The 25,183-nt window shown below is 41.8% G+C and overlaps 1 protein-coding gene across 2 annotated transcripts in view; it reads right to left on the bottom strand.

Moving 5' to 3' along the window:
* LOC129696750 (zinc finger SWIM domain-containing protein 6) overlaps positions 1 to 25,183 on the bottom strand; it is a 187,680-nt gene that overhangs the window by 58,585 nt on the left and 103,912 nt on the right. For both annotated transcript variants that reach the window (XM_055634904.1, XM_055634895.1), the window contains exons 2-3: positions 6,280 to 6,636; positions 2,574 to 2,722 (exon numbers count right to left, since the gene is read on the bottom strand). In XM_055634904.1, the coding sequence (XP_055490879.1) occupies positions 2,574 to 2,722; positions 6,280 to 6,636 (506 nt within the window). The remainder of the gene's footprint in view (positions 1 to 2,573; positions 2,723 to 6,279; positions 6,637 to 25,183) is intronic.

Genomic DNA, 25,183 nt, shown 5'->3' with positions numbered 1-25,183 from the left:
TGTGCTTGCAACATCACATAGTTATTTGAGGATGTAACAAATATGGTAAATAGTAAAAATGCAGTTTAAATAGACTATAGAAAAGTCCATGACAAGGCACCAAACATGATATTCCAACAGAAGATTAAGTAGAATTGGAGTAGGGACAAGGATAAAAAACGGTTCAGAAGCCAAGTGTGACCAATGAAAATTTACAAAATCTGAAACATTGTGCCAGAATCAGGTAATCTACAAACATTTTAGCACCAAGTTCCCCACAAACATACGGTGTGCTTAACAGGTGAGAAAATTACAAAATAGATCTTGATAGAATGGCCTAAAAAGGTATTGGTAATACTAAGTGGATTGTGTAGGAAACAAGCAGATATTGATCAGAAGGGGAAGGGGAAATAGATCAAAATGTATTATTTGTAATTTAAATGTGGAGTGATATACTTACAGTTAAACTAACAGATCAAAGAAAATTATGGTAGGCTGGATTGTGGAAGAGTAAAGGAAATTGGGGTTAAAATAGAATATTAAAGCTGGGAAGATAAGATGAAGCAGAAGTCAATAGAATTAGAAACTTTATATAACAAGGTTTGAAAAAAAAGATAGCAATGAGCCCTTATCGATTTATGCATTTAACGCCATCATGCATGACGTTGAGTTTGGCAACGTGGGAACGGTATTATGATTTGAGAGATTCAAATTCACTAGGATATCTCTTGAACTAAGGAAATATAGTTATGAAGAAAGATTTTTTTTTTTAAATTGGAATTTAATTCCAGGATTAGAGTCAAAGCATAAACCGTGTCAGTCTTTAGGATTGCATTAAATAGTTGGATGGAATGAAATCAACTTGAAGGGAAAGGACAGGTTTCAAATATGAATAAAACCAATTCCTTCAATAACAGGGGAAATGGACAAGTTGAGCCAAATGGTCTGACTCTGTGCTATAACTTCAATACATGCATCAAATTTGTCGTTGGTGAAACCACACTTGGAGCACTGCATGCAGTTCTGGTCATTAAGTTGGAAAGAATGCAGAGGAGATTCACCAAGAAGTTACCTGGGCTTGAATTATGGAGAGAGATTGCAGCACAGGAAGCTCAAGAGTGACCTTATTGAGGTGTACACGATCATGAGGGGCATGGATGAAGTGAACACTCAATCTTCTTTCTAGAGTTGAGGATAGGCTTAAGGTGAGAGAGAAGAAATTCAAGACGGACCTCGGGGGCAATTTTTTTCCGCACATATGACTGTAAATTGATCAGAGTGTATGTAAGATTTTATCTTTAAAACATCCAAGTTAATAAAGGACATCTTTTCCCCACATCTTACTTTCACAGGCTTCTATTACAACCTATCAAGGTGGTCTAATAACCAATGTGAACCTATATCTCTACCAGAGGAAGGAAAAATAGAAAAAGTCACCCCTTTTATTTTTATTGAACCCTTACTTGGTCATTTTTTAATTGAGCACAGCCTAAAGAGAGGTCAGCACATGGGCAGGCTCAGGAGACAATTGCATTGCTAATTCAAATTTTACCATCCCATCGTGCTGCTTCAGCACACTAGCTAAGCATTTTCCAAAACTACAATCGGAAAAAAATCACTCTGTACCTAATAGCACACAATATCAACAAGATAGGGAGGCAAAGAATAGAGACCAATTGTTTTTAAATTTGTAACACAGCACCTTGGATTTTGAGCTAGATTTAAAGAACATTTATTTTCAAAGGAAAACAAATGTTAAAATACAATGGACAATCCACTATTAAGAGCAATGTTGGTGAGCAATCAGGCTCATAGGAAACTGGGGACATATAAAAAAAGTGATTCAGTGCAACTTTGACCTATTTCTTTAATGTAGCTCTCTACTGAGACTGCAGCACAGTTTTGTTACTCTGCAGCCTTCAAATACACTTGTTAAAAAGCAGGAAAGGATATTGTTGCATTGTTGTATGGAAGAAATTCGAAAAAGTTGGCATTCTTGCATTTTGAAGTCATGTCAACAACAGCTCTTTAACAAGATTATCCAGTAATAATTAACACTCCCCCATTCTCGTGTAATTGTGTTAAAAAGGTGAAATCCATTCTGCATGTATAGAAATTGAGAATTGTACATCAGCAACAAGAGGTTTATACATCATAGACCACCAAAACATTTTCTAAGAAAATATTGATCAGGATTTCTTTTTAAGTCTCAATTGAATTTTTTAAATGGCTTGTCTTTAGAAACCAAATCGAAAGATATTCTTTATTCTTCAAAGCAGTAAATTTGTTATTAATACGCCATATTTCTAAGCAATGTTAGATAGCTTGAGATGCATTTTGAAACCTAATATAGTGCCATGCAAATATATTAAAATTGATGTATAGATGACCAGAAACCACCAAATTTAGAATAAAAATGATCAATCCATCAGCACGAGTACAACAGAGCAGATGATAATATTTAGACTAATTAATTTTGATTCCTCACTAGTCATTTGATTTGCTTTCTGTAAATCGTCAATTATTGTATTATTTGAGGCTTGCAACCCATACGTGCACATCAGCTATAAGGAGAAAAGTGTAAAAATCCATACCTTTGCAAACAACAAGTTTAGCTGTTTTCCAGATCCATGGTAACCACCCTGGGAAAGGAAGAGTTTAACCTGTTCCTGGACCTGTTCCTCATCCAGGTGCCAACAGTTTTCATCATCTATGCTTGCTCCTGCTGTCGGGTCTGGGGCACCTTCATCCATTAAATAATAAGTTTAGTTTCATTTCAAATTAAATTAGATTCTTATGTTAAAAGAACAATTTAAAAAATGACATGCAAAGACAGAATTAACCATTCCGATTCTCAGTTAAACCTCAGAATGCTTTTAAACCACAATTTCATAATGAAGGCCAGATAAAATGATCTTGACTGCTTAGTTGGAAAACAAAATCCAATAAGGGAAGAGAAAACATAAGCATAGGCATTTATCGCTGAACAATCTCATAGGAAAAATGCCTAAAATCAGTCTGTTTTGGAAGACCAATTATTATGACTAAATTCAGAGAGTGCAGAAATAACCACAGGAATATAGAGGTGACTAAACAAAAATCAAGAATAAAAAGAGTTTAACTAAAAATTGATCCATCGAACATGGATAGGACAGGTTTGGAGGGATATGGATCAAATGCGGGCAGGTGAGACTAGTGTAGCTGGGATATGTTGGCCGGTGTGGGCTTGGGCCGAAGGGCCTGCTTCCACACTGAATCACTCTATGACTCTAAAAATATAATATATAATGGTTTAAGTATAACTGGCCAAAGAAAGAAAACACTGAAAGCAGAAAATCTAAAAGGTAAAAAATAATTAGGAAGATGCAAGCGGAAGTGACATAAAACCTACATCTACAAGTCCATTAATTCAGCAGACCATGTCGCAGCATCAGAGAGATTGAGCAGAGAAACAGGGCCTTCAGCGCACCAAGTATGAACACTAATCACACATTTTTATTTTCCGCTCCATTTCTGCCCAGATTCCTCCTCTCACCTACATACCAGGCATAATATACATTGGCCAATTAACTGCATTGGTTGTACAAACCATTTTAGCAGAATAATTAATAAAAGGCTATTCAAATGTTCCCAAGAGTGGTACGTCAAATCAAGAAAAATGTTAGCCAAGTGCTCAGTAAATCCAACAACAAAACCCTTAATTCATCAAGAACTTTCAGCTTGCTGAAACGTCCTGGAGAAATACCCCATTGGTTTCACTTGGGGGGGGGGGGGGGGGGGGGGGGGGGGGAAGAAGGGGGAAATTGGGGTAAAGTAGCAGAGGTGAGGTGCATGGAGGGAGGATATGTGAAGGGCCCCAAATGGAATGTGGGTGGAGATTGGGCAGTAGCTTGCTAGGTCAGTTTTCTGCACAGATGACGCAAGCAGACCTGGAAGCGAGGAGGAGGCAGGGGGAACTAATGTTTGGAAACATACGTTAACATTATCAACTAACATTCAGTAACCCAAAATGTAGCAGGATAGGTCATAAACGTTAAAAACATTTTTTTTTTTAAATCACACACTGTAAGCCATTCCATATTAGCAGAGGCATAGAAAACATAGAAACATAGAAATTAGGTGCAGGAGTAGGCCATTCGGCCCTTCGAGCCTGCACCGCCATTCAATATGATCATGGCTGATCATCCAACTCAGTATCCCGTACCTGCCTTCTCTCCATACCCCCTGATCCCCTTAGCCACAAGGGCCACATCTAACTCCCTCTTAAATATAGCCAATGAACTGGCCTCAACTACCCTCTGTGGCAGAGAGTTCCAGAGATTCACCACTCTCTGTGTGAAAAAAGTTCTTCTCATCTCGGTAAAAAAGTTCTTCTCATCTCGCATAGAATACAAGAGTAAAGAGGTAATGCTGACAGTGTAACAAAAGTTAAATTTACCGCTCAACTAACACGAATATCTCTGAACGTCACATTATAGGAAATGTGATTGCACAAAGGGAAGTGATTTATGAGAGAATGCTGGTACTAGAATATTGGGGCTATGGGAATGGATTTAATGAACTGGTATCGTTTTCTTTGGAACAGAGATGGCAGAGAAAAGAATTGACTAAGGTTCAAAAATAAATTAAGCATCTAAAAAGAGTAAATAGGAAGGATCAATTTTCTTCAGAGGTCAAAACAACATGGGGTATAAGTTTGAGGTCAGGGAGTAGGTATTAGATGTGTGAAAGGTTGGTGGAGTCAGAAATCCTCCTTGCATTTAATAAGTGCCTGGACATGTACCTTAAGATCCATAAACTACAGAGCTACAGCTGAGTCAGAGTCATATAGTAAGAAAAACAAGCCTTTTGGCCCAACTTGCCCTTACTGACCTAGATGCCCCACCTAAGCTGGTTCCATTTGGCCCATAACTTTATCAACGTTACAACAAATAGCTTTGTGCATTGTACACTCTCTACAATCCATTCTATGAATATTAGACCCAGGAAGGGAGCACGGATAGTCAACTATTTATTTGAGGTAGGATCTTGGATACTGGAAATAGTTTCACTTGTTCAAGCGCTTAGACAGAAAATGGCAGGACAGTTGGATAAAAAGGAAAAAAAAAACTTCACGGAACGTTTTACTAGAATGTTGCCTGGGTTTCAGCACCTAAGTTACAGAGAAAGGTTGAACAAGATAGGTATTTATTCTTTGGAGCGCAGAAGGTTAAGGGGGACTTGATAGAGGCCGTTAAAATTATGAGAGGGATAGACAGAGTTGACGTGGATAAGCTTTTCCCATTGAGAGTAGGGAAGATTCAAACAAGAGGACATGATTTGAGAATTAAGGAACAAAAGTTTAGGGGCAACATGAGGGGGAACTTCTTTACTCAGGGAGTTGTAGCTGTGTGGAATGAGCTTCCAGTGGTAGTGGTGAAGGCAGGTTCGTTTTTATCATTTAAAAAAAATTAATTGGATAGGTATATGGACGGAAAAGGAATGGAGGGTTAAGGTCTCAGTGCAGGTAGATGGGGCTAGGTGAGAGTAAGTGCTCGGCACGGACTAGAAGGGCCAAGATGGCCTGTTTCCGTGCTGTAATTGTTATATGGTTATATGGGACCAAGGCACTGGAAATACTGGTGGACTAGGGAATAGGAATAAAACAAGCGGTTCAATTGAACTGTCTTTATCTTAGCCACAAATGAGTGAAGGGTAACTGGGATGTTGACAAGGGAGGAGGAGGTTTAAGAGGATAGATCTTCACGAGGAACAGGGAGTTTTCCAGCATTCCTGGTAATATTTGAGTAGTTGAGGAACAGCAGGATAGAAAAACTGTTTAAATTTAATCAAACCAAATCTGGTAATAGATAGATAGCCTTTATTGTCATTCAGACCGAAGTCTGAACGAAATTGCAGCAGTCATACATATAATACAATAAAAAACAATAAACACATATTAACATATTACGGTAATGGCCGGTTATGACAATTTTTAACCTCATTCAAGTCTTTATCCGTTCGTTAATGGGAGCAGAGGATGAAGGAACCACTGGAGTAAGGGAGCAATGGTTTCAATCCAAACTACAATAGGTTTTAGTGATATTTTCAGCAATTCTTCACATTTCATTTAGAATCTTGAATAGTTTTGAACCACACAGAATCGACTGAACTAAATGTATTTGTTCATGACTTTGCGACATTCCTTCTAGTTTTAAAATCCCACATGGATAATAACTATATATAGGTTTAAATCAATAGTATAGAAAAATATTATATTTTACAGTACAAATTTATGCCAAGTAAACATGCAAAACTTACCATGTACTTGATTTATTTCTGAGTTTAGGGAAAGGATTTCATCTGCTAGTTTTTGTGCAGTAGGTAGAACTTCTGTATGATGCACGGTAATCAAATACTGAACAAATTTCTGCAATTGGTCTCTGTTCATCTGAAAAAGTGTCTCTGAAATGGGAAGATGCAATTTGACCTTATCTGGCTTGCGAATCCGGTACAGCGAGAGTGCAACAACATGCGCACAATAAAAGATGTCTTTGTTTCCGCAGCCACAGGTTACTGAGGTAATTTTGCAACGATCAAAGCTGATAGCAACATTGCAAACAGTTTCTGGTTCCGATTGCGTGGCAGGTTCTGTTACAGTACCACTTAAGTGGAAACCTACAAAGGAAAGAGAAAAGCATTTTAGCAGCAAAGAAATAAACAAACTTATCATCTTGCCAAACATCTCATCTGCATGCCAGACAGTGCAATTAAAAAACCACATGGAGATACTCGTTTCCCTTTTATTTTACAAAAGATGTAATCAATTGAAGAAGTCATGAAAGTGAATGAAAAATTGCTGCTTTGTGCAGGAGATGCACCGAGAGCTAATTACTCCTAACCACATTTTATCCAAGACCATGGGAGTGAGGGAAACCGTCCACATAATCGCAACACTTCATAATTCTCAGCCGTTGTTTCTAGTCACCGAGTCACCGTGTTCCTCCATCACCAGCACATGGGAGAGAAATCTCAACAGGAGTGTGGGCATGGCAGAAGTTATGTTTCTTTTACCCCATCCTGGTCAAAGAGGAGGAATTTTTCTTGTTGCACTGCCTGGCCTAATTTTTTACAAACCAGGGAAGCGCAATGTTGTGCGACGCGGTTTGGAAGCAAAGATTTGTTAAAATGCAACTTGGATCTTGAGCCAAAAACACCGGTTAATTATAAAAGATCCCAAGCAGGAAATCAAAACCTTGTTAGAAGGTCTAACGCAAATGTTTAGTCCTTTTACTAAAACAAAAGAGGGAAGGACAACAGAAGTACAATACTTCGGGAAAGAAATTTAAGAATAAAATCAGAAAACCGCTGCATTTAGAGATAATCAACCTTTCCCAAAATATATAATGGTAAACAAGGAAATGGTAGAACAGTTTAACTAATACTCTGGTTCTGTCTTCACTAAGGAAGACACAAATAATCTCCCAGAAATACAAGGAGACCGAGGATCTAGTGGGAGGGAGGAACTGTAGGGAATCCACATTAGTCAGAAAATGGTGTTAGGTAAACTGTTGGGACTGAAGGCAGATAAATCCCCAGCGCCTGTTGGTCTGCATCCCACTCAAGGAGGTGGCCCTAGAAATTGTGGATGCATTGATGATCATTTAGACCAGTTAGCCTTACATCGGTAGTGGGGAAGATGTTCGAGTCGATTGTTAAAGATGTTTTTGCAGCACATTTGGAAAGCAGCGACAGGATCGGTCAAAGTCAGCATGGAATTATGAAGAGGGAAATCATGCTCGACTCATCTTCTGGAATTTTTTGATGAAGTAGCAAATAGAATGGATAAGGGAGAGCCAATGGATTTGGTGTACCAGGACTTAAAAAAAATATTTGACAAGGTCCCACACAAGAGGTTAGTGTGCAAAATCAGAGCACATGGTATAGGGGGTAGGGTATTGACATGGATAGAGAACTGGTTGGCACACAGGAAGCAAAGAGTAGGAATTTATGGGTCCTTTTCAGAATGGCAGGCAGTGACCAAACCGCAAGGCTCGGTGCTGGGACCCCAGTTTTTTACAATATATATTCACAATTTAGATGAGGGATTTAAATGTGACATCTCCAAGTTTGCGGATGACACAAAGCTGGGCGGCATTGTGAGCTGTGAGGTGGATGCAATTAGGCTGCAGGGTGACTTGGATAGGTTGGGTGAATGGGCAGATGCATGGCAGATGCAGTATGTGGATAAATGTGAGCTTATCCACTTTGGTGGCAAGAACAGGAAGGCAGATTATTTATGGGAATGGTGTCAGAATAGGAAAAGGGGAACAAGACCTGGGTGTGCTTGAACATCAGTCACTGAAAGTGAGCACGCAGGTAGAGCAGACAGTGAAGAAATCTAATGGCATGTTGGCCTTCATTGCGAGAGGATTTGAGTTCAGGAGCAAGGAGGTCTTACTGCAGTTGTATAGAGCCATGAGAGAGGATCTTATCGAAACATATAGCATTCTTAAGGGATTAGACAGGCTAGATGCAGGAAAAATGTTCCCCATGTTGGGGGAGTCCAGAACCAGAAGTCACAGTTTAAGAATAAGGGGTAGGCCATTTAGGACTGAGATGAGGAAAAACCTCTTCACCCAGAGAGTTGTGAATCTGTGGAATTTTCTGCCACAGAAGGCATTGGAGGTCAATTCTCTGGATGTTTTCAAGAGAGAGTTACAGTAGATTTAGCTCTTAGGGCGAAAGGAATCAAGGGATGGGGAAAAAAAAGCAGGAACAGGGTCCTGATTTTAGATGATCAGCCATGATCATATTGAATGGCGGTGCATGCTCGAAGCGCTAAATGACCTACTCCTGCACCTATTTTTTTATATCTTTCAGCAATTTAGATTACTTGGCAGAGTAACTGGAAAACTGAAGGCTGATAAACCCCAAAACAATTCAAGCAAGTATAACCAAATATATTGAGTAGTTTTCCATCTATGAAGCAGTCAAGGGTATGTTAGCAAAAATGGAGGTAAACTGTAGGCTGCATTACACCTAGTTTTCAAAGGATTAAACCCACATCTAGTTGCAATAGCGTAAATCTACTCTGACATATTAATCTTCTTGGCAATTCTGCAATACAATAGGGACAATTAAAGCAGATCTTCTGTACCAGCGAGTTCTGCAGCAAACAGCTGCTGAGATTTAACAAATGCAACTGATGGAGCTACACATTATAGTGAATCATCACAAATAAATGGCGAAAACAAGCACAAAAAATTCAAAGCATACAATTTGAAATTGAGTCATTATATTTTCATTAGTCAAAGAATTTTCCAGTTACAGCAATCTTGACTGAATATTAGATCATAATGGTAAACTTAGGAATTGGCAGCATGTGTTCTCATCCAGCAGAAAGTAAAATCACTTTGCAAAAATTAGTTAGCAGTGACAAGACAAAGATATGGACGTTTTCACTCATATGTCAAGCAAAGAATGCATTACTGGGTTTTTTTGAGAGCCAGGAAAAGGGGATATCAATGCCACTGATTTCTAGTTTACTACCTTCCAAATTGATCCTCAGTCTTTCCAATGTCCAGATAAGTCAGAAAATCTACGAGAGAACTACATTTAAAACAATGGATGTTATGTGTAATATGTGGCATAATTTTCTCCATATTTCTATATTTCCTTACAACATAGGGGTCTGCCATTTGGCTCATTTAATCTATGCAAGTATACGGAGCAATCCCATTGCTCATTCATTTCCCCCCCCCACTCCCAACAATTGTACTGCCTGCCGACATTAGGGGCACTTTCCAGTTGTCATTTTACCGAATATTCCGCACGTCTTTGAGATTTTTGGAATAAACTAGAGCACCCGGAGGAAACGCATGTGGTCACAGGGAAAACATGCATGCACAGAGAGCTCTGTCAGGATTGAACCCAGATTACTGGAGCTGCGAGGCAGCAGCAATACCTATCTGTCCAATCTGCCTAAGCATAAATTTACAACCTCTGTGCAGGTCCCACGAGGTACAAGTTCATGGCCAAACCGTAAAATAAGTCCGATTATTGGTTCAAGTCACTGTAGTATCAGGATCTTAATTCAACGGCAATTACAATAATTTCAATTCCAATTCCCAGTTTCTACCATCTTAGATCCTTATAGCCATTTCAAGGAGAGAAAGGGGAATCTACAACACTTAATGCTTAGAACAGCAATAAAAACACTATTTTTATTTGAATAGTTTGGAGAGACGACAAGATTCCCAATTCACATGTGCTATGCAAAGGTTACAACAGGTACACAAAGGTGAAATGAAATCAGGCTCAGGTAAAGCACCACTTGCATAACCCTTCTCTATCCTTGAGCATTTAATAAAAGATCTCAGGCCCAAAATATTAACTTTTTCCTCTTTTCACAGAGGTTGCTTGATCTGCTGAAGTGTTTCCAGCATTTTCTGATTTTGGTTCCTCCACTATCCCCAAGTGGATTGAAAATACATAATCGGGGATAAATCAATCACTTCAAGCTCTTGGGCAGAGGTGTCAAACTACCGGCCCGCAAAGGGGTCCTATCGGGCCTGCGGGATGATTTGGGGCAAAAAAGTATGCTCACGATCATTTATTATGTATCTGTATGGCAACGGCTCTCTGTCTCTATGGCAATCTGCATATGTGATCTGACACTCATGCGTTGACGGACAACGGGACGGGTCGCATTGGAGGGTCGCATCCGCTGGTGTCGGCCAATCGCGTCACGGCGGAATAAGGGGTGGAGGTGAGCGGAGCCTTGACGTGATTGTCTCCACCCCCTCCCCGCACGCACTCACGGCGGTCAAGCATCTGATGCCGCATGAGCAATTAAAGGGGCAGCACGAGAGAGAGAGAGACATAGGAAAATGGAGGAGGACTGGCCAACTTTTGTGCCTTCCACCACAGTGATGAATGCTGTGGTGGATGTTTGTGTTCAATTTTTTTGTGTGTTTTTGTGTGTTCTTTATCATTGTACCGCTGCTGGCAAATTCATTTCACTTGCACTTTATGTGCAATGTGACGAATAAAACTGATTGATTGATTGAGAGAGAGACAGAGAGAGAAACAGAGAGAGAGAGAGAGAGAGAGACAGAGAGAGACAGGGAGGGAGACAGGGAGGGAGACAGGGAGGGAGACAGGGAGGGAGACAGGGAGACAGGGAGGGAGACAGGGAGGGAGACAGGGAGGAGAGACAGGGAGAGAGAGGGAGAGAGACAGGGAGAGAGACAGGGAGAGAGACAGGGAGTGACAGGGAGTGACAGGGAGTGACAGGGAGTGAGACAAAGAGAGTGAGAGAGAAAGGGTGTGTGTGAGAGTGAGTGTGTGTGTGTGTGTGTGTGAGAGTGTGTGTGTGTGAGAGTGTGCGTGTGTGTGTGAGAGAGTGAGTGTGTGTGTGTGTGAGAGAGAGAGAGAAAGAGAGAGTGAGAGCGTATGTGAGAGTAAGAGAGAGAGCAGCAGTTGTGTGAGAGTGAGAGAGAGAGAAAGGCAACGAAAGCTGTGTGAGCACACACGCGTGCACAACTGATCCTGCCTGCATGGTCGTATTTTGCCCAATCCAGCCCATGACCTAAAATTAGTTTGACACCCCTGCTCTTGGGTGTCCATGTCCCTGAAGATCTGTCCTGGGCCTAACATATTGATACTCTCAAAGAAAGCTCATCAAAATCTCCACTACTTTAGATGATTGAGGAGTTCAGTAGGTGGCCGAACGTCAGTCGGTGTACGGTAGAGAGTATAATGACTGGTTGCCTCAAGGGTCTGGTTTGGTAACGCAGTAACAGCTTTTCACTGCACCTCGGTACATGTAATAAACTAAACTGAAATGTAACTCGAATGACCAAGATCAAAGTTGGCTACAGACAAAGTTGGTAGACATTGCCCGACCCATCACAGATACTGACCTCTCCATCAATAATCTTTCTCAACCCGAAACATCATCTATCCACGGTTTCCAGATGTTGCCTGACCTGCTGAGTTACTCCAGCACTTTGTGTCCCTTTGTGTATTAATCAGCACTGTGGCGGTGACTGCGTTGAGATCACCTACTCTCACCATGGCAGCAAGTGTGGTTTCACCACTGCCCACAGCCTGGGCTCTTGCCGTCACTTATCAGCCAGCCCACCCATTGCCAATGGCAGGACAGGAACCTCGCTGCTCTGACGATATATGCTCTGAACACAATCGGAGGCATTTATCAACATTACTGCGTGTAAACAAGAGCCATTTCAACATTTTCATTCACTAGTGGGAATGCAGAAGACCCCAAAGTTAGCAGGCTGCATGCATCCTATTATTGGACTCCTCAGGGAGTTCAAAGCTGCAGTAATTTCTCACCACTTGCCCACCATTCACATTAGCATGCAAGTCAGACCTGGCACTGCGATAGCTTCACCCTTCCTTTCAACAGGCAACGGGTCACAGACCACAGATTCTGCATTACAAAAAGACTTCAGAATCTTTGCTGATCCAGGCTTCCTTGTTAGGACCCCTCCCTCCATTCGCATCCTCCTTCCCTTCCATGTTCCAGCAGATGCTGTGCTCTCTCATCCAATCCTATTACATTGGATGGGAATTAACTGAAACTCTTATGTCTGGGATCAACTGGGCTTTGCCTTAGACATTAAGGCAACACCTCATCACTACCTGGAGATTTCATAAAATATCTGAAAACGGCAAAAGCGTACTCAAACCAAATCAAAATTTATCAGCACGATGGGTCCAGAAATGCTGCCTAACTCAGAGTTACTCCAGCACTGTGTTTTTTGCAAGAATCTGATGATCACGAGAAATAAGTAAAATCCTCCATGTTAGCTCAACACACAATCCTGGTAGCACCACAAAGGACCAATTTAGCATTGTTATCAAATTAACATTGCACAATTAAGCCAGTTTTCCCTACTTCACATGCATTCAGCATAAGCGCAGACAGTGGAGAAATTCACTGACGGTGCAGAGGAATGGTACCAGTGAGCGGGCTGGGGGCTTGCCTACTGAGCCCTTGCAAGCGCTCTGGGTGTTTTAAGGTCAGCTCGGAAAAAGGCTGCTGGATGCCCTGGGAAAATCAGTTGGATGCCCTGGGAAAATCAGTTGGATGCTGGAGACCCCTCAAGTGAGAATGCATATCGGACATGGCCTGCAGCAGCATGGAGCAGTGGTGGAGGACGTCGACAGCTTCGACTGGCAAGGATGACCCCGTAACTCCAACCCTGCTCCACTCCCAAGACAACAGCCCTTTAAAGCTAGGTTAAGACTCTACATTCAAGAACATTGATCATGAAGGTTGCGAGACAGCTTCAGAAACATGGCTATTCATGTGTGCTGTTTCAGTGTAATCTACTATGCTTACACACTTGCACATAACTATGATTGTGCTAAATTATAACAAGATTTGTACTGAACTGCATGCAAAAAAAGGAGTTTCACCTAGGTACGTGACGATAAACCTTGGCTCGAGGCCGTCAATTATGCTGGTTGGCACAACATTAACATACGTGTAAGCACATATTGAAGTCCAAATTAAACGCAAATTGCCCCAACGGCAGGTGATATACAGCCAAATTTGCAAACTGCAAGTTTCATATTAACGGACCTCTTGTATGGAATGCAAATAAAAAATACTGGAAATACTACGAACTTCAGGCAGCTTGATCTGTTGAGTATTTCTAGCATTTTCTGTGTATTAAATTTGCAAATTTTCTATTTCGTATAGAATTTATTTCTGTCAAAAATAAAGCAAACAATGAAGCAAGACACACATTTTTCAAGCAGCCACTGATAGAAAACTAGCAAACCCACAGAAAGAAACAAAGGCTTGCTACTCTGTTGATAACAATAGGAAGTTCTCCATCAACTGGATCCCCAGGCAAAACAAAACGCAACTCAAACAGCAAAAGAAAAAGTCTAAATAGGCAAAATATGACACTATAATTCAAACTCAAATATAGAAACAAACTTTTCCTGAGCCCAGGCACTAAACTCTTTAAGCCACAGACCACAAAATGTTTATTGACAACTCTCAGCTGTTCATCTGAAACAAGTTATGCAAAAATAATATTGTTCCATTTTCAAACTGCTGTGCGTACAGTAAAACAGAAAACATATGCATAATGAAATGACTTAATCAGGTTTCAGATAGAGATTGTGAAAATACAAGTTAGGAAGCATAGTCATTTGGCCCCTTAATCAAACCTGCTTTACCATTTACCAAAGATCTTGGCAGCTTTGATTGTGACCACAATTTTGCATTCCCACTTATCAGTGGCAATCGTGCTCCTCCTTGCTTGTCAAGAATTGTTCTACCAGTCTTAAAAATAGGTGAAGAATGTATCCACTGCCCTTTAAGGAAGAGAGTTTCAAAGATTCACGATTCTCAAAAGGAACTGCCTATTCTGCCTTAAACAGCCAACCCCGTATATAAATGGACCCTCAGTTCTATATTCTTCCAATAGGAACCATTCTATCCACATCACCCTGCGAGGACTGCTCAGGACCTGATGTTTGTCAAGTCTCTTCTTATTCTTATAAACTCAGCTGTTCCACATATTTCTGAAGATCTTTCTTGGACCCAGCACACTGATGCAATTATAAATAAAGCACATCAACGCCTCTACTTCCCGAGAAGATTAAAGAGTATGTGTAAACTTGTGAGTATGTGTGTATATATACACATACTGGGCTATTTTTTTCTTTTGTTTATCATATTGTTTACAATGTACTATGTTTACATATTCTGTTGTGATGCAGCATGTTTACATATTCTGTTGTTCTATCTAGGACATATGACATTAAAACATTCTTGACTCTTGATGCAAGCCTAGCCACCCCTAATTTTCCTTATTGTTGTTGCAATTTAAGAGAAACCCCAACAGCCATAATTATTTTAATGTTACACTGTTGCATGTAACACATGTCATTGTTGCGTAGCTTCAGAAATTAACACCTCAGCGAGGTTTGGAGGGATATGGGCCAAACGCGGACAGGTGGGACTAGTGTAGCTGGGACAAGTTGGCCGGTGTGAGCAAGTTCGACCAAAGGGCCTGTTTCCATGCTGTATCACTCTATGACTATGGGGGGAGTCAAGGATCAAGAGTCAATTTTTTAATTGCAATGTGTACCAGCAACAGAACAATTAAATTCTTACTTGTTGTAACTTAATGTCCATTAAAGTAATAAAACAATGATCAATAATACAAAAAATGAATAAAGTAATAGTAGGTAAACATGTGAAAACCAAAGTGCACAGTACAATCAAAAACACATAACCATAGAAGATCATAGTTGCCGAGGTGTTAATATTCTGTAGTATTCAACAGCGTGACGGTTGTTGGGAAGGACCTGGTGGTCATGGCTTTCAGGCTCTTGAACCTTCTTCCCAGAGGTTGCAGCTAGTGGGGGAAGTCTTGTATCAAATTACATAGCACGAGCAGACATCCAGTTCTGAGTTTGATTGTAAATTCAGAGAGGATGGTAGTGTTGAATGCCGAGCTGCAGTTGATGAACAACAGCCTGACGTGCATGTTATTATTGACCAAGTGATGCAGGGCAGAGTTGATCTGTCATGTGATAGGCGAGATGTGGAGTCCAGGTCTTTACTAACGCAGTTGATATGCATCATAACCAACCACTGAAAGTACTTAATCTCCACAGATATTGGAAACACTGGTCATTAGTCATCAAGGCATGCTACCTAACTCCATGCAGTTGACCATAGATGACAATATACACATTTAGAAAGACAGTAGAAACTGGACTAACTCAGTTGATCAGACATCCCTGGAAAACATGGATAGGTGAGGTTTCGGATCAAGACCCTTCTTCAGACTGAAGTCTGAGTCTTTAGAGTCTGAAGTAGGTTCCTGACCCAAAATGTCACCTATCCATGTTCTTCATGGATGCTGCGTTACTCCAGTATTTTGTGTCTTTCATTGGTAAATCAGCATCTGCAGTTTCTTGATTCTTACACAAATTTGGGTACATTTCTGACAAGAGTTGAAATAGCTGTCGAGTTAAAGTTATTTTTAGAACTTTTCTACCTGCGGTTAATTTAGCCAAAACCAGTCCTCTGGTCTCCACTTGGATGGCCTAAATTAAAACAACTTTAAATCAAGTAGTCTGTTTACCAAGACACAATCTTTTGGTTGTGGACTCTGCTAAGGAAGGTCTGATACAGATGAAATAACCATTTTTCCCTCACACCAGCTGTTTGCAAGTTCTCTTCGGGAGTTGATGTTTTATGTCAGATTTCCATTTCTTGCACACCACATTGCAATGTTCCATTACCTACATCATACTGAAAGTCTCATCTCACTTCATAGTTTTAGCATTACATGCTCCCATGGTTGCTTCCCGTCTCCCGTCTTTGCTACACTTATAAATCGAATCACAAGTATGAAGACAATATTTTGTTTTTCAGGCACTTCAGTAAAGAGAGGAGGAAAAGTTATGACCAATACTAACTGACTGAGGTCTGATAGTCAAGTAGTTCAGAAGCCAGTTGCAGATAGAAACCCCAAGGACAGGGTCTGGAAGTTTAAGAATAAGTTTATTTTGTATTTTGGTGTTGAAGGTTGAGCTGTACACAATGAATAGCATCCTGATGGCGATGTTCTGTTATAGACTGCACCCAGAGCTGAATGTAGTGCAGGAGGGATGACAACCTCCATGGACCTATTTTTTTTCTATACATGAATTGTGGAGTGTAGATTGTCCAGGAAACTTGCAAATGTGCACCATTATTAACCTTTCAATGCACACCAGTATCAATGATGTTAGGGCTATTGGGCAGTAGTCATAGAAATATGTCCATCAATTTTCCTTGGGAAGTGGAATGAAGGTCCCCTTAAAGCAGATGGGGACAATTTAGACAAAAGATGTCAGCACAAAGTTATGATTAATTGTAAAAGCAGCATAATGATAAGTGATAACCCATATACGGCATTCTAAAAATTGATTATTTTTTTTCCCCAATCTCACTTCTATTAAAATTTTCCCGGTTAGACACGAGAATATCCTGTTGGATGTCTGCACTCATGCCATTGGCGGGTGGCCAAGAAGGGCGTGTACAAAGGTGGTTGAGGGGTAGCTCCAAGTCTTCTTTCCTTTCTAGACTCTTTCTACTTCTCAGCTCAGATAAAGGATGGAGCAGGAGCTGCCTGTTCAATAAACAAATGAAGTGGAGATTATAAGGTATTTAAAAGGCCCTAAACCACAATTGGGGACTGCCCAAATGACAGAGCAAAATTAAGGACATTTAACATGTGCAAACATTCTGTGGTTGACCAGTCATGACCATATGTGATAGCTGCCCTCCTGTCAGCAACCACAAGTAGTGAGTGTGTATACTTGAATTAAACAACTTGCGTACAAATCACAAGATAATCGAATATAAACAGCTGCTGCTTTATGATATCTTCTGATGCACCAAACATCTCAAAGCTCCAGCCAGTGAGTAACCATAGCATACAATTTGAAGGGACTGAAATTCACAGTACAGCGAATGCCAAGTTATGATCATGGTCGCAGGAGGAGTTGGCATTCTATTTTATTACATAGCATTATAATAATGCGTACATGCAGGCATTTAGCAGGTCAAAGACAAACAAATCAAGGAGGAATTTGTTATGGATAGTTCAACTTGGGTTTATTAGCCCATGCTAAAGTTCAACTGACAGTGAATTTATTAATTTAGCAACCAAATCAAAACAAAGATTACATTCTTGAGAAACAGAATTTGCAACAGTGCTGGGACATCAGTTGACCCAATTCTTAATGTGTATTGTATCCACCTTCCCAATGCTCCTCAATTGTATGTACGTCATAGAGGATCTGGGTCAGATATTAAGAAAGGCACTATTGGTGCTCAAAGTAACCTATCAGGTTGAGGTAAAATTCAACTGAATAATAAATAAAAACATTCAACTATGATATTGAAACATACCTTTCAGCACAGTTGATGGCATTAAGTTGTATTGTCACCTTTAATTTAAAGATCAGCAGTCAAATGTCTAAATCAGTGACAAGTACGATTTATCCAGCTCAGTTCCAGGTATGTAGACAACCAAAAAACATACACAACGTCATGTAAATAACCTCCCCACTAAAAAGAGACAGAATGTCAAGTCTGAGGGACTGCAACATCCTGGGGAGTCATCTCTAACCAAAAAACAAATTTGACCATCTATGTAAACTCTGAAGTTAAAAGAACTCTGTCTTAGTAACTTGATTAATCTACCCAAAGCCTTTCAACCATTTACAAGTCACAAACCACGTGTGGGCGGCGCGACTCACGTCGCAGCGGCCTCTGCAGTCCGTTTGGCTTTTTGTTGTCCCGTTTTTTGTTATTACTTTTTTGATGGGGGGGGGGGGGGGGGGGGGGGGGGGGGGGGGGTTTTTTATTTGTGTGTTGATGTGTGTGTGTGTGTGTGTGTGTGTGTGTGTGTGTGTGTGTGTGTGTGTGTGTGTGTGTGTGTGTGTGTGTGTGTGTGTGTGTGTGTGTGTGGGGGGGGGGGGGGGGGTGGGGGGGGAACTTTTAAAATCTTTCCCCTGCGCGGAGAACCCGACCTTTTCCCTGTCGGGTCTCCGTTGTCGTTGGGGCTGCAACGTGGAGCGGCCTCCAGCAAGAACGTCCTGGGGCTCCAGTCACGGAGCTGCGGAGCTACTCACCATCATGGAGCTGGCCGAGTCCGGAGCGGGTGGAGCTGTGGTGGCGCGCTGCTGTGACCCGACCCCCGGAGATTCGGAGGCTTACCGCAGGTCTGGCAGACAGTAATATCGGGAGCCCGCGGGTCTCTGGTGGGAGACCGCTTTTCGAGGCTTCCGCAACGGCGACTTCTCCCGCCCGAGTCGCGGGGTCGAGGATGACCTGGAGCGGGGCCTTACATCATCGCCCGGCGTGGCTTCAACGGCTGCGGGACTTTGCTAGCACCCGCCGGGGGCTCCAACAACAAGACCCGGAGCGTGGCCTTGCATCGCCCGGCATGGCTTTAATGGCCGCAGGACAATTGCCATTGGCCGCCGGGGGCTTTGACTCTGACATCGGGAGGGGAATGGGGAGTGCAGGGGAGAGATAAGTTTTTTTGCCTTCCATCACAGCGAGGAGGAGATGCGCTGTGATGGATGTCTGTGTAAATTGTGTTGTGTCTTGGGTCTTTTTTTTTTCATGTGTGTATGACTGCAGAAACAACATTTCATTTGAGCCTCTATGAGGTTCAAGTGACAAATAAATTGTATTGTGTATTGTGTATGACGGAATATCCTCCATTTGCTTGGATGAGTGCAGCCCTGATATAATTCAAGCAGCAGGCACATGGCAACATCAACATCCACAGGTTCCCCTACAAGTCCTGTACCATCCTAACCTAGAACGACAGTGTCCTTAGACTAGAGCATCAGTCATCATCTCTGGAACTGAATCTGGGATCCCACCAGGTGCTATGGGATTTATCATGTGCAAACAGAGGTTAGGGTATGAGCCAAATGGCCAATTCCTGTGCTGTTCTAACTTCTATCTTCATCAGAAGGTCTGCGAAGATGATGCATTAGCGATTTGTTTAGTTATTATTGTCCACCAGGGGTGCCGTACCATTTGCAGCCTCGCCAACAGTCTGTCTGTTTTTCGGCTTTTTTTTGTTATTTTTAGTGTGTTTTGAAAGTTTGTTTTAATGTTCTCTGGTTAGTTTTATGTGGGGGTGGGGGTCATGGGAAACTTTTTCCCCCCAATCTCTTACCCTGCCGGAGATGCGATTACTTTTCGGGTCATATCTCCAGTTGCTCTGCAGCCTAACATCTTGGAGCTGGAGGCCTCACTCGGGACTGACTTTGAGCCCCACCGCGGGCTCACCATCGGAGACGATCCCTTGCCTGGGATCGCTCCAACTGCAGCCTGCGGACTTTACCATCGAGAGCTCGCAGTCTTGGGAGAGACCGTCGATGTTGGGAACTCCAACGATGCAGAAGGTTCGACAAGCCCCGACCCGGGGTCTGATTGCTCGGTGCGGGGAGTTGATCCCCCCCCCGATGCAAGAGTGATTGCCCCGATGCGGAGGGCCCAAACGCCACCGGCTATGTGAGTAAGGTCGCCCCGTCAACAGAAGGCTCGAGGCCAGCGACATAGGGAAGATATTGAACTTTTTTTTTGTCTTCCATCACAGTGAGGAATGTGGAGTCACTGTGGTGGATGTTTATGTTAAAATGTATTTTGTGTGTTTTGTTGATTTTTATTTGTATGATGACTGATTTGGCAAATGAAATTCCTTGTAATTCCTCAAAACATACTAGGCTAATAAATTATTATTGTATTGTATTGCATGTACTGAAATACAGTGAAATGAAAAGTCTGCATACAATAATAACCAAGCTGTCCACAGTGTACAGACACAGGATAAAGAGTATGTCATTCAGTGCAAGATAAAGTCTGATTAAAGATAGTTCAAAGGTCTCCAATGAGGTAGAAGGGAGGTCAGGACAACATTCCAGTTGGAGGATGGTTCAGTTGCCTGATAACAGCTGGGAAGAAACTGTCCCTGATTACTGTTATAAACTCCTTTTCCAAACAGAAGGAAGGTCAATAAATGCTGGCCTTGCTCTCATCCCATAAAATAAAATAAAACGTTATACAAATTTAAAATATACTATAAAATGGGATTGAATTGAATATTAAGCACATTTGTGGGAGGTTTGAAGCAGAACCATTTTACTTATCATGATTACAACCAGTATTAAGTTACTTGCCATTACTTATCATATCAAATAATAAAACTCAATAATACAATATCCGATGTCTTTACACTCACATTTTACAGAACCATTTATGCACTTAATAGTTTCTGCATGGGATGAAACTAGATTCAACCAAAAATCATTCACAAAACCACAATTATATCACTTCAATGAGAAAGTTAAAAAAGTACAGAGAATTTATTCCATGTTTTATTTCCATTCATGAAGTATCAGTCCTTCTTTGTGTCCATCTTATCAACAACAGTTTTTTTCAGTAAAGATGTACTTATTTTAAATGCAAGAGACGAGTTCTTAAACATGTTTTTAAAATTAATTACACAAAATTCTAAACAGAGGGGCAAAATTATTTCACATTGATTTTTCTCCTTCGCTGAAGGGCAATTTGTGAAAACAAAAATCAGTTTAATCACTGGTAGAACCAATCCCTGTAAAATTGAGGAATAGGCATGGGAGAGCATGTCAAATCCATTTACTGCTAAAAAGCAATGACCATCCCTCTTTTACATAATAATTTTATCTGTGGAATTATAGCCAGAATAACATTCTGTACCCGTTGAACCTTTCAAATGTCCATTCAATGCCATCAAGTAATTTGAACAATGGTAGAACTGGCATCCTGGTAAAAAGCAACCTACAATGGAGTCATCACCAAATCTATCACTTAAAGGTTGGTACGTGGCCTGACAACACCTATACCAGGCACGTGCCGTCAGGGTGAGCAAGGTAGGCACTGCCCACCCTGACTAAAATTATAAAATAGTAATTACTAAATATAAATAGTAAAGGCATGGGCGAATTATGTCTATCTAAGAGATCAATCTCTTAGGTAGGCTTCATTCTCCGTGCCTTTCATCCGCAGCACTTGCAGCACGCGAAGCTCTGTACAGCCCACGTGCCGTCAGCGCTGCTTCAAGCCATCAATTTCAAGCGGAGCTGAAGGCAGCTGAAACTCTGTCTATGCAGCACAGCGCTAGTTTCTTGGCGGGTTTTTCAAATATGGATTGCCATTATCTGAAGTGTATCTTAGGAAACAAAGAGAGAAGAATGGAGTTCGTGTACCGATAATGTGGTAAGTACATTTCTTGGTGCTATATGGTTTTAAATAATGGATTACCCGGGGTGGGGGAGTTCCTTTCACAGCGTTTGGGGAGTCTGGCCCGGGGTAAAGTTGCGGGGAGGGCAGGAGGGTTGTGAAGGAGGGGGTTGGGATCATGCCACTTGCGACGCTCCTTGCACGTAGGCGTGCAATGCCACCGCATTGAGGCCGGGGGGAAGAAGTAGCTTGGGTGGCTGTGAGCGGCCACCGGGCCGGACAGCGGAACCGGCCGCCACCTCAGCGCCTTCTACCGGCCCCCGCTCACCTCTGGCAGCTCTCCGTCTAAAAACCTCTCTCCTGCCGCTCGCTGGCCTCACTCATGTCAGCCGCTTCCCGCAAATCCTTAAGTTCCGATTCGGCTGTGGGAATTTAAGGATTTGCAGGCAGCGGCTTACATGAGCGAAGTCGGCTAGCGACAGGTGAGAGATGTTCAGACGGAGAGCACTGCCAAAGGTGAGCGGGCCGGCAGAAGGCACTGAGGTGGCGGCCAGTTCCGCTGTCGGGTCCCGGCGGCCGCTCGCAGCCACCCGAGCTGCTTCTATCCCCGGCTACAATGCGGTGGCTCGGCGTCCAGAGCGCCGCGGCAGCGGTGAGTGAGTGAGTTACTGGCATTATCCCCAACCCCATCCTTCTCAACACTCCTGCCCTCCCCGCAACTTTACCCCTGGCCGGACTCCCCACACGCTGTGAAAGGAACATTCCCCCCAATTGGTCCCTTGAACAAGTGTTGTCATTCAATAAGATGATAACTGATTCAACTTTTCCCTGTGCTCCCGTTTTTCCCACCATCTCTCCACCTGCCGTCACCCTTCACCCCCTACCCATTCAGTCATTCAGAATAAAGGAGACTTGGAAGCCTTGGGAAAATTGAATTGTTACTGTCTTTATTTTTATATTTTATTTTTACGGAGAGAACAATCTGCACATGCGCAGTTTACATTTTTTTTTTAAAAGCCGACTGACTGCCTACCCCGAGTAATTACTCACGGCATGTGCCTGACCTATACCTGCTTATTGATACAATCGCCTTGGATTTAAAAATATTAAAATCCTAGTAGCAAATACATTATTTTTATGTTAAGCCTTTTATTCAGACTAAGAACAATATTGAACCACTGGATGCATTCTGATCCAGACCAATTCTGATTCAGACCAATAACTCACTTGGCTAAGGAACTGTGAAACCCAATACAGTACAGTGCATTGAGAAAGTATTCAAACCCCTTCACTTTTTCCACATTTTGTTACATTACAGCCTTATTCTAAAATTGGTTAGTCATTTTTTTTTTATCATCAATCTACGCACAATACCTCATAATATAAAAGCGAAAACAGGTGTTTAGTAATTATTGCAAAATAATTAAAAATAAATAACTGAAATATCACATTTACGTAAGTATTCAGACCCTTTGCAGTGACTCTCAAAATTGAGCTTGAGCTTTGGTGCATCGTGTTTCCATTGATTATCCTTGAGATGTTTCTACAACTTGATAGGAGTCTACAAGTGGTAAATTAAATTAATTGTACATAATTTGGAAAGGCACACACCTGTCTATATAAGGTCCCACCGTTGACAGTGCATATCAGAGCAAAAACCAAGCCATGAAGATGAAGGAATTGTCTGTAGACCTCCGAGACAGGATTGTGTTGAGACAGATCTGGGGAAAACATTTTTTGGAGCATTGCAGGTCCCGAAGAGCACAGTGGCCTCCGTCATTCTTAAATAGAACTTTGAAACCACCAGGACTCTTCATCGAACCTGGCCAAACTGAGCAATCGGGGGAGAAGGGCCTTAGGATAGAGACTTACTAACATATTCAGGGAGGTGACCAAGAACCCGATGGTCACTCTGACAGAGCTCCAGAGTTCCTCTGTGGAGATGGGAGAAACTTCCAGAAGGACAACTATATCTGCAGCACTCCACCAATCAGGCTTTTATTGTAGAGTGGCAAGACAGAAGCCATTCCTCAGTTAAAGGCACATGACAGCCCACTTGGAGTTTGCCAAAAGGCACTTAAACAAGATTCCCTGGCCTGATGAAACCAAGATTGAACTCTTTGGCCTGAATGCCAAGTGCCACGTCTGGAGGAAACCAGGCACCGCTCATCACCTGGCCAATACCATATCTACGGTGAAGCATTGTGGTGGCAACATCATGCTGTAGGGATGTTTTTCAGCGGTAGGAACTGGGAGACCAGTCAGGATCGAGGTAAAGATGAACGGAGCAAAGTACAGAGAGATCCTTGATGAAAACGTGCTCCAGAGCGTTCAGGACCTTGGACTGGGGCAGACGTTCACCTTCCAACAGGACAACGACCTAAAGCTCACGTCCAAGACAACGCAAGAGTGGCTTTGTGACAAGTCTGTGAATGTCCGTAAGTGGCCCGGCCAGAGCCCGGACTTGAACCCGATCGAACATCTCTGGAGGGATCTGAAAATAGCTGTGCATCGACACTCCCCATCCAACCTGACAGAGCTTGAGAGGATCTGCAGAGAAGAATGGGATAAATTACCCAAATACAGGTGTGCCAAGCTTGTAGCGTGATACCTAAGAAGACTTGAGGCTGTAATCGCTGCCAAAGGTGCCTCAATAAAGTACTGAGTAAAGGGTCTGAATACTTATGTAAATGTGATATTTCAGTTATTTATTTTTAATTATTTTGCAAAAATTTCTAAACACCTGTTTTCACTTTTTTATTGTGGGCTATTGTGTGTAGGTTGCTGATAAAAAAAAATGAATTTAATCTATTTTAGAATAAGGCTGTAACGTAACAAAATGTGGAAAAAGTGAAGGGGTCTTAATACTTTCTCAATGCACTGTATATCTATTGACTTTCAATGTCAGTTCTGAGTAACTGAAGCAATGCGTTCATTGCGGGTCTCAGTTATTGCAGTGAAAGAATATTTAATAACCATCTCCACAGCAGATTGTGGCTTAGAGAGCAAAAAAGTTAGACTCAAAGAGGAAAAGAAACATTAAAGCAGATGACCAAGATCTTAATCAAAGAAATAGGTTTAAGAGTCAAAGGTATTTAATTGTCATATGCAATGAAATTTGTTCTTGCAGCAGCACAACAGGTCTGTAAACACAGTACTCAATAGGTAACAACAATTTTTTAAAATCAATAAATACCAAAATGATAGTGCAAAGTAAACCAAAAGCCCGACCCGTATAAATTGGTATTTGTAGTGTTGTAGTGTTCAAAATGGTTGCCAGGAAGAAGCTGTTCCTGAACCTGGAAGTCTTGGTATTCAGGCCCCTGTACCTTCTTGCAGATGGCAGGAATGAAATGAGAGCGTAGCCAGGGTGTTGTGGGTCCTTGATGATGCTGGCTGCTTTTTCGAAGAAGCATCTCCTATAGATCC

The sequence above is a fragment of the Leucoraja erinacea genome, chromosome 1 (genome assembly GCF_028641065.1).
Source record: "Leucoraja erinacea ecotype New England chromosome 1, Leri_hhj_1, whole genome shotgun sequence".
NCBI lineage: Eukaryota > Metazoa > Chordata > Chondrichthyes > Rajiformes > Rajidae > Leucoraja > Leucoraja erinaceus.
This window is presented reverse-complemented; position numbering and strand designations above follow the sequence as displayed.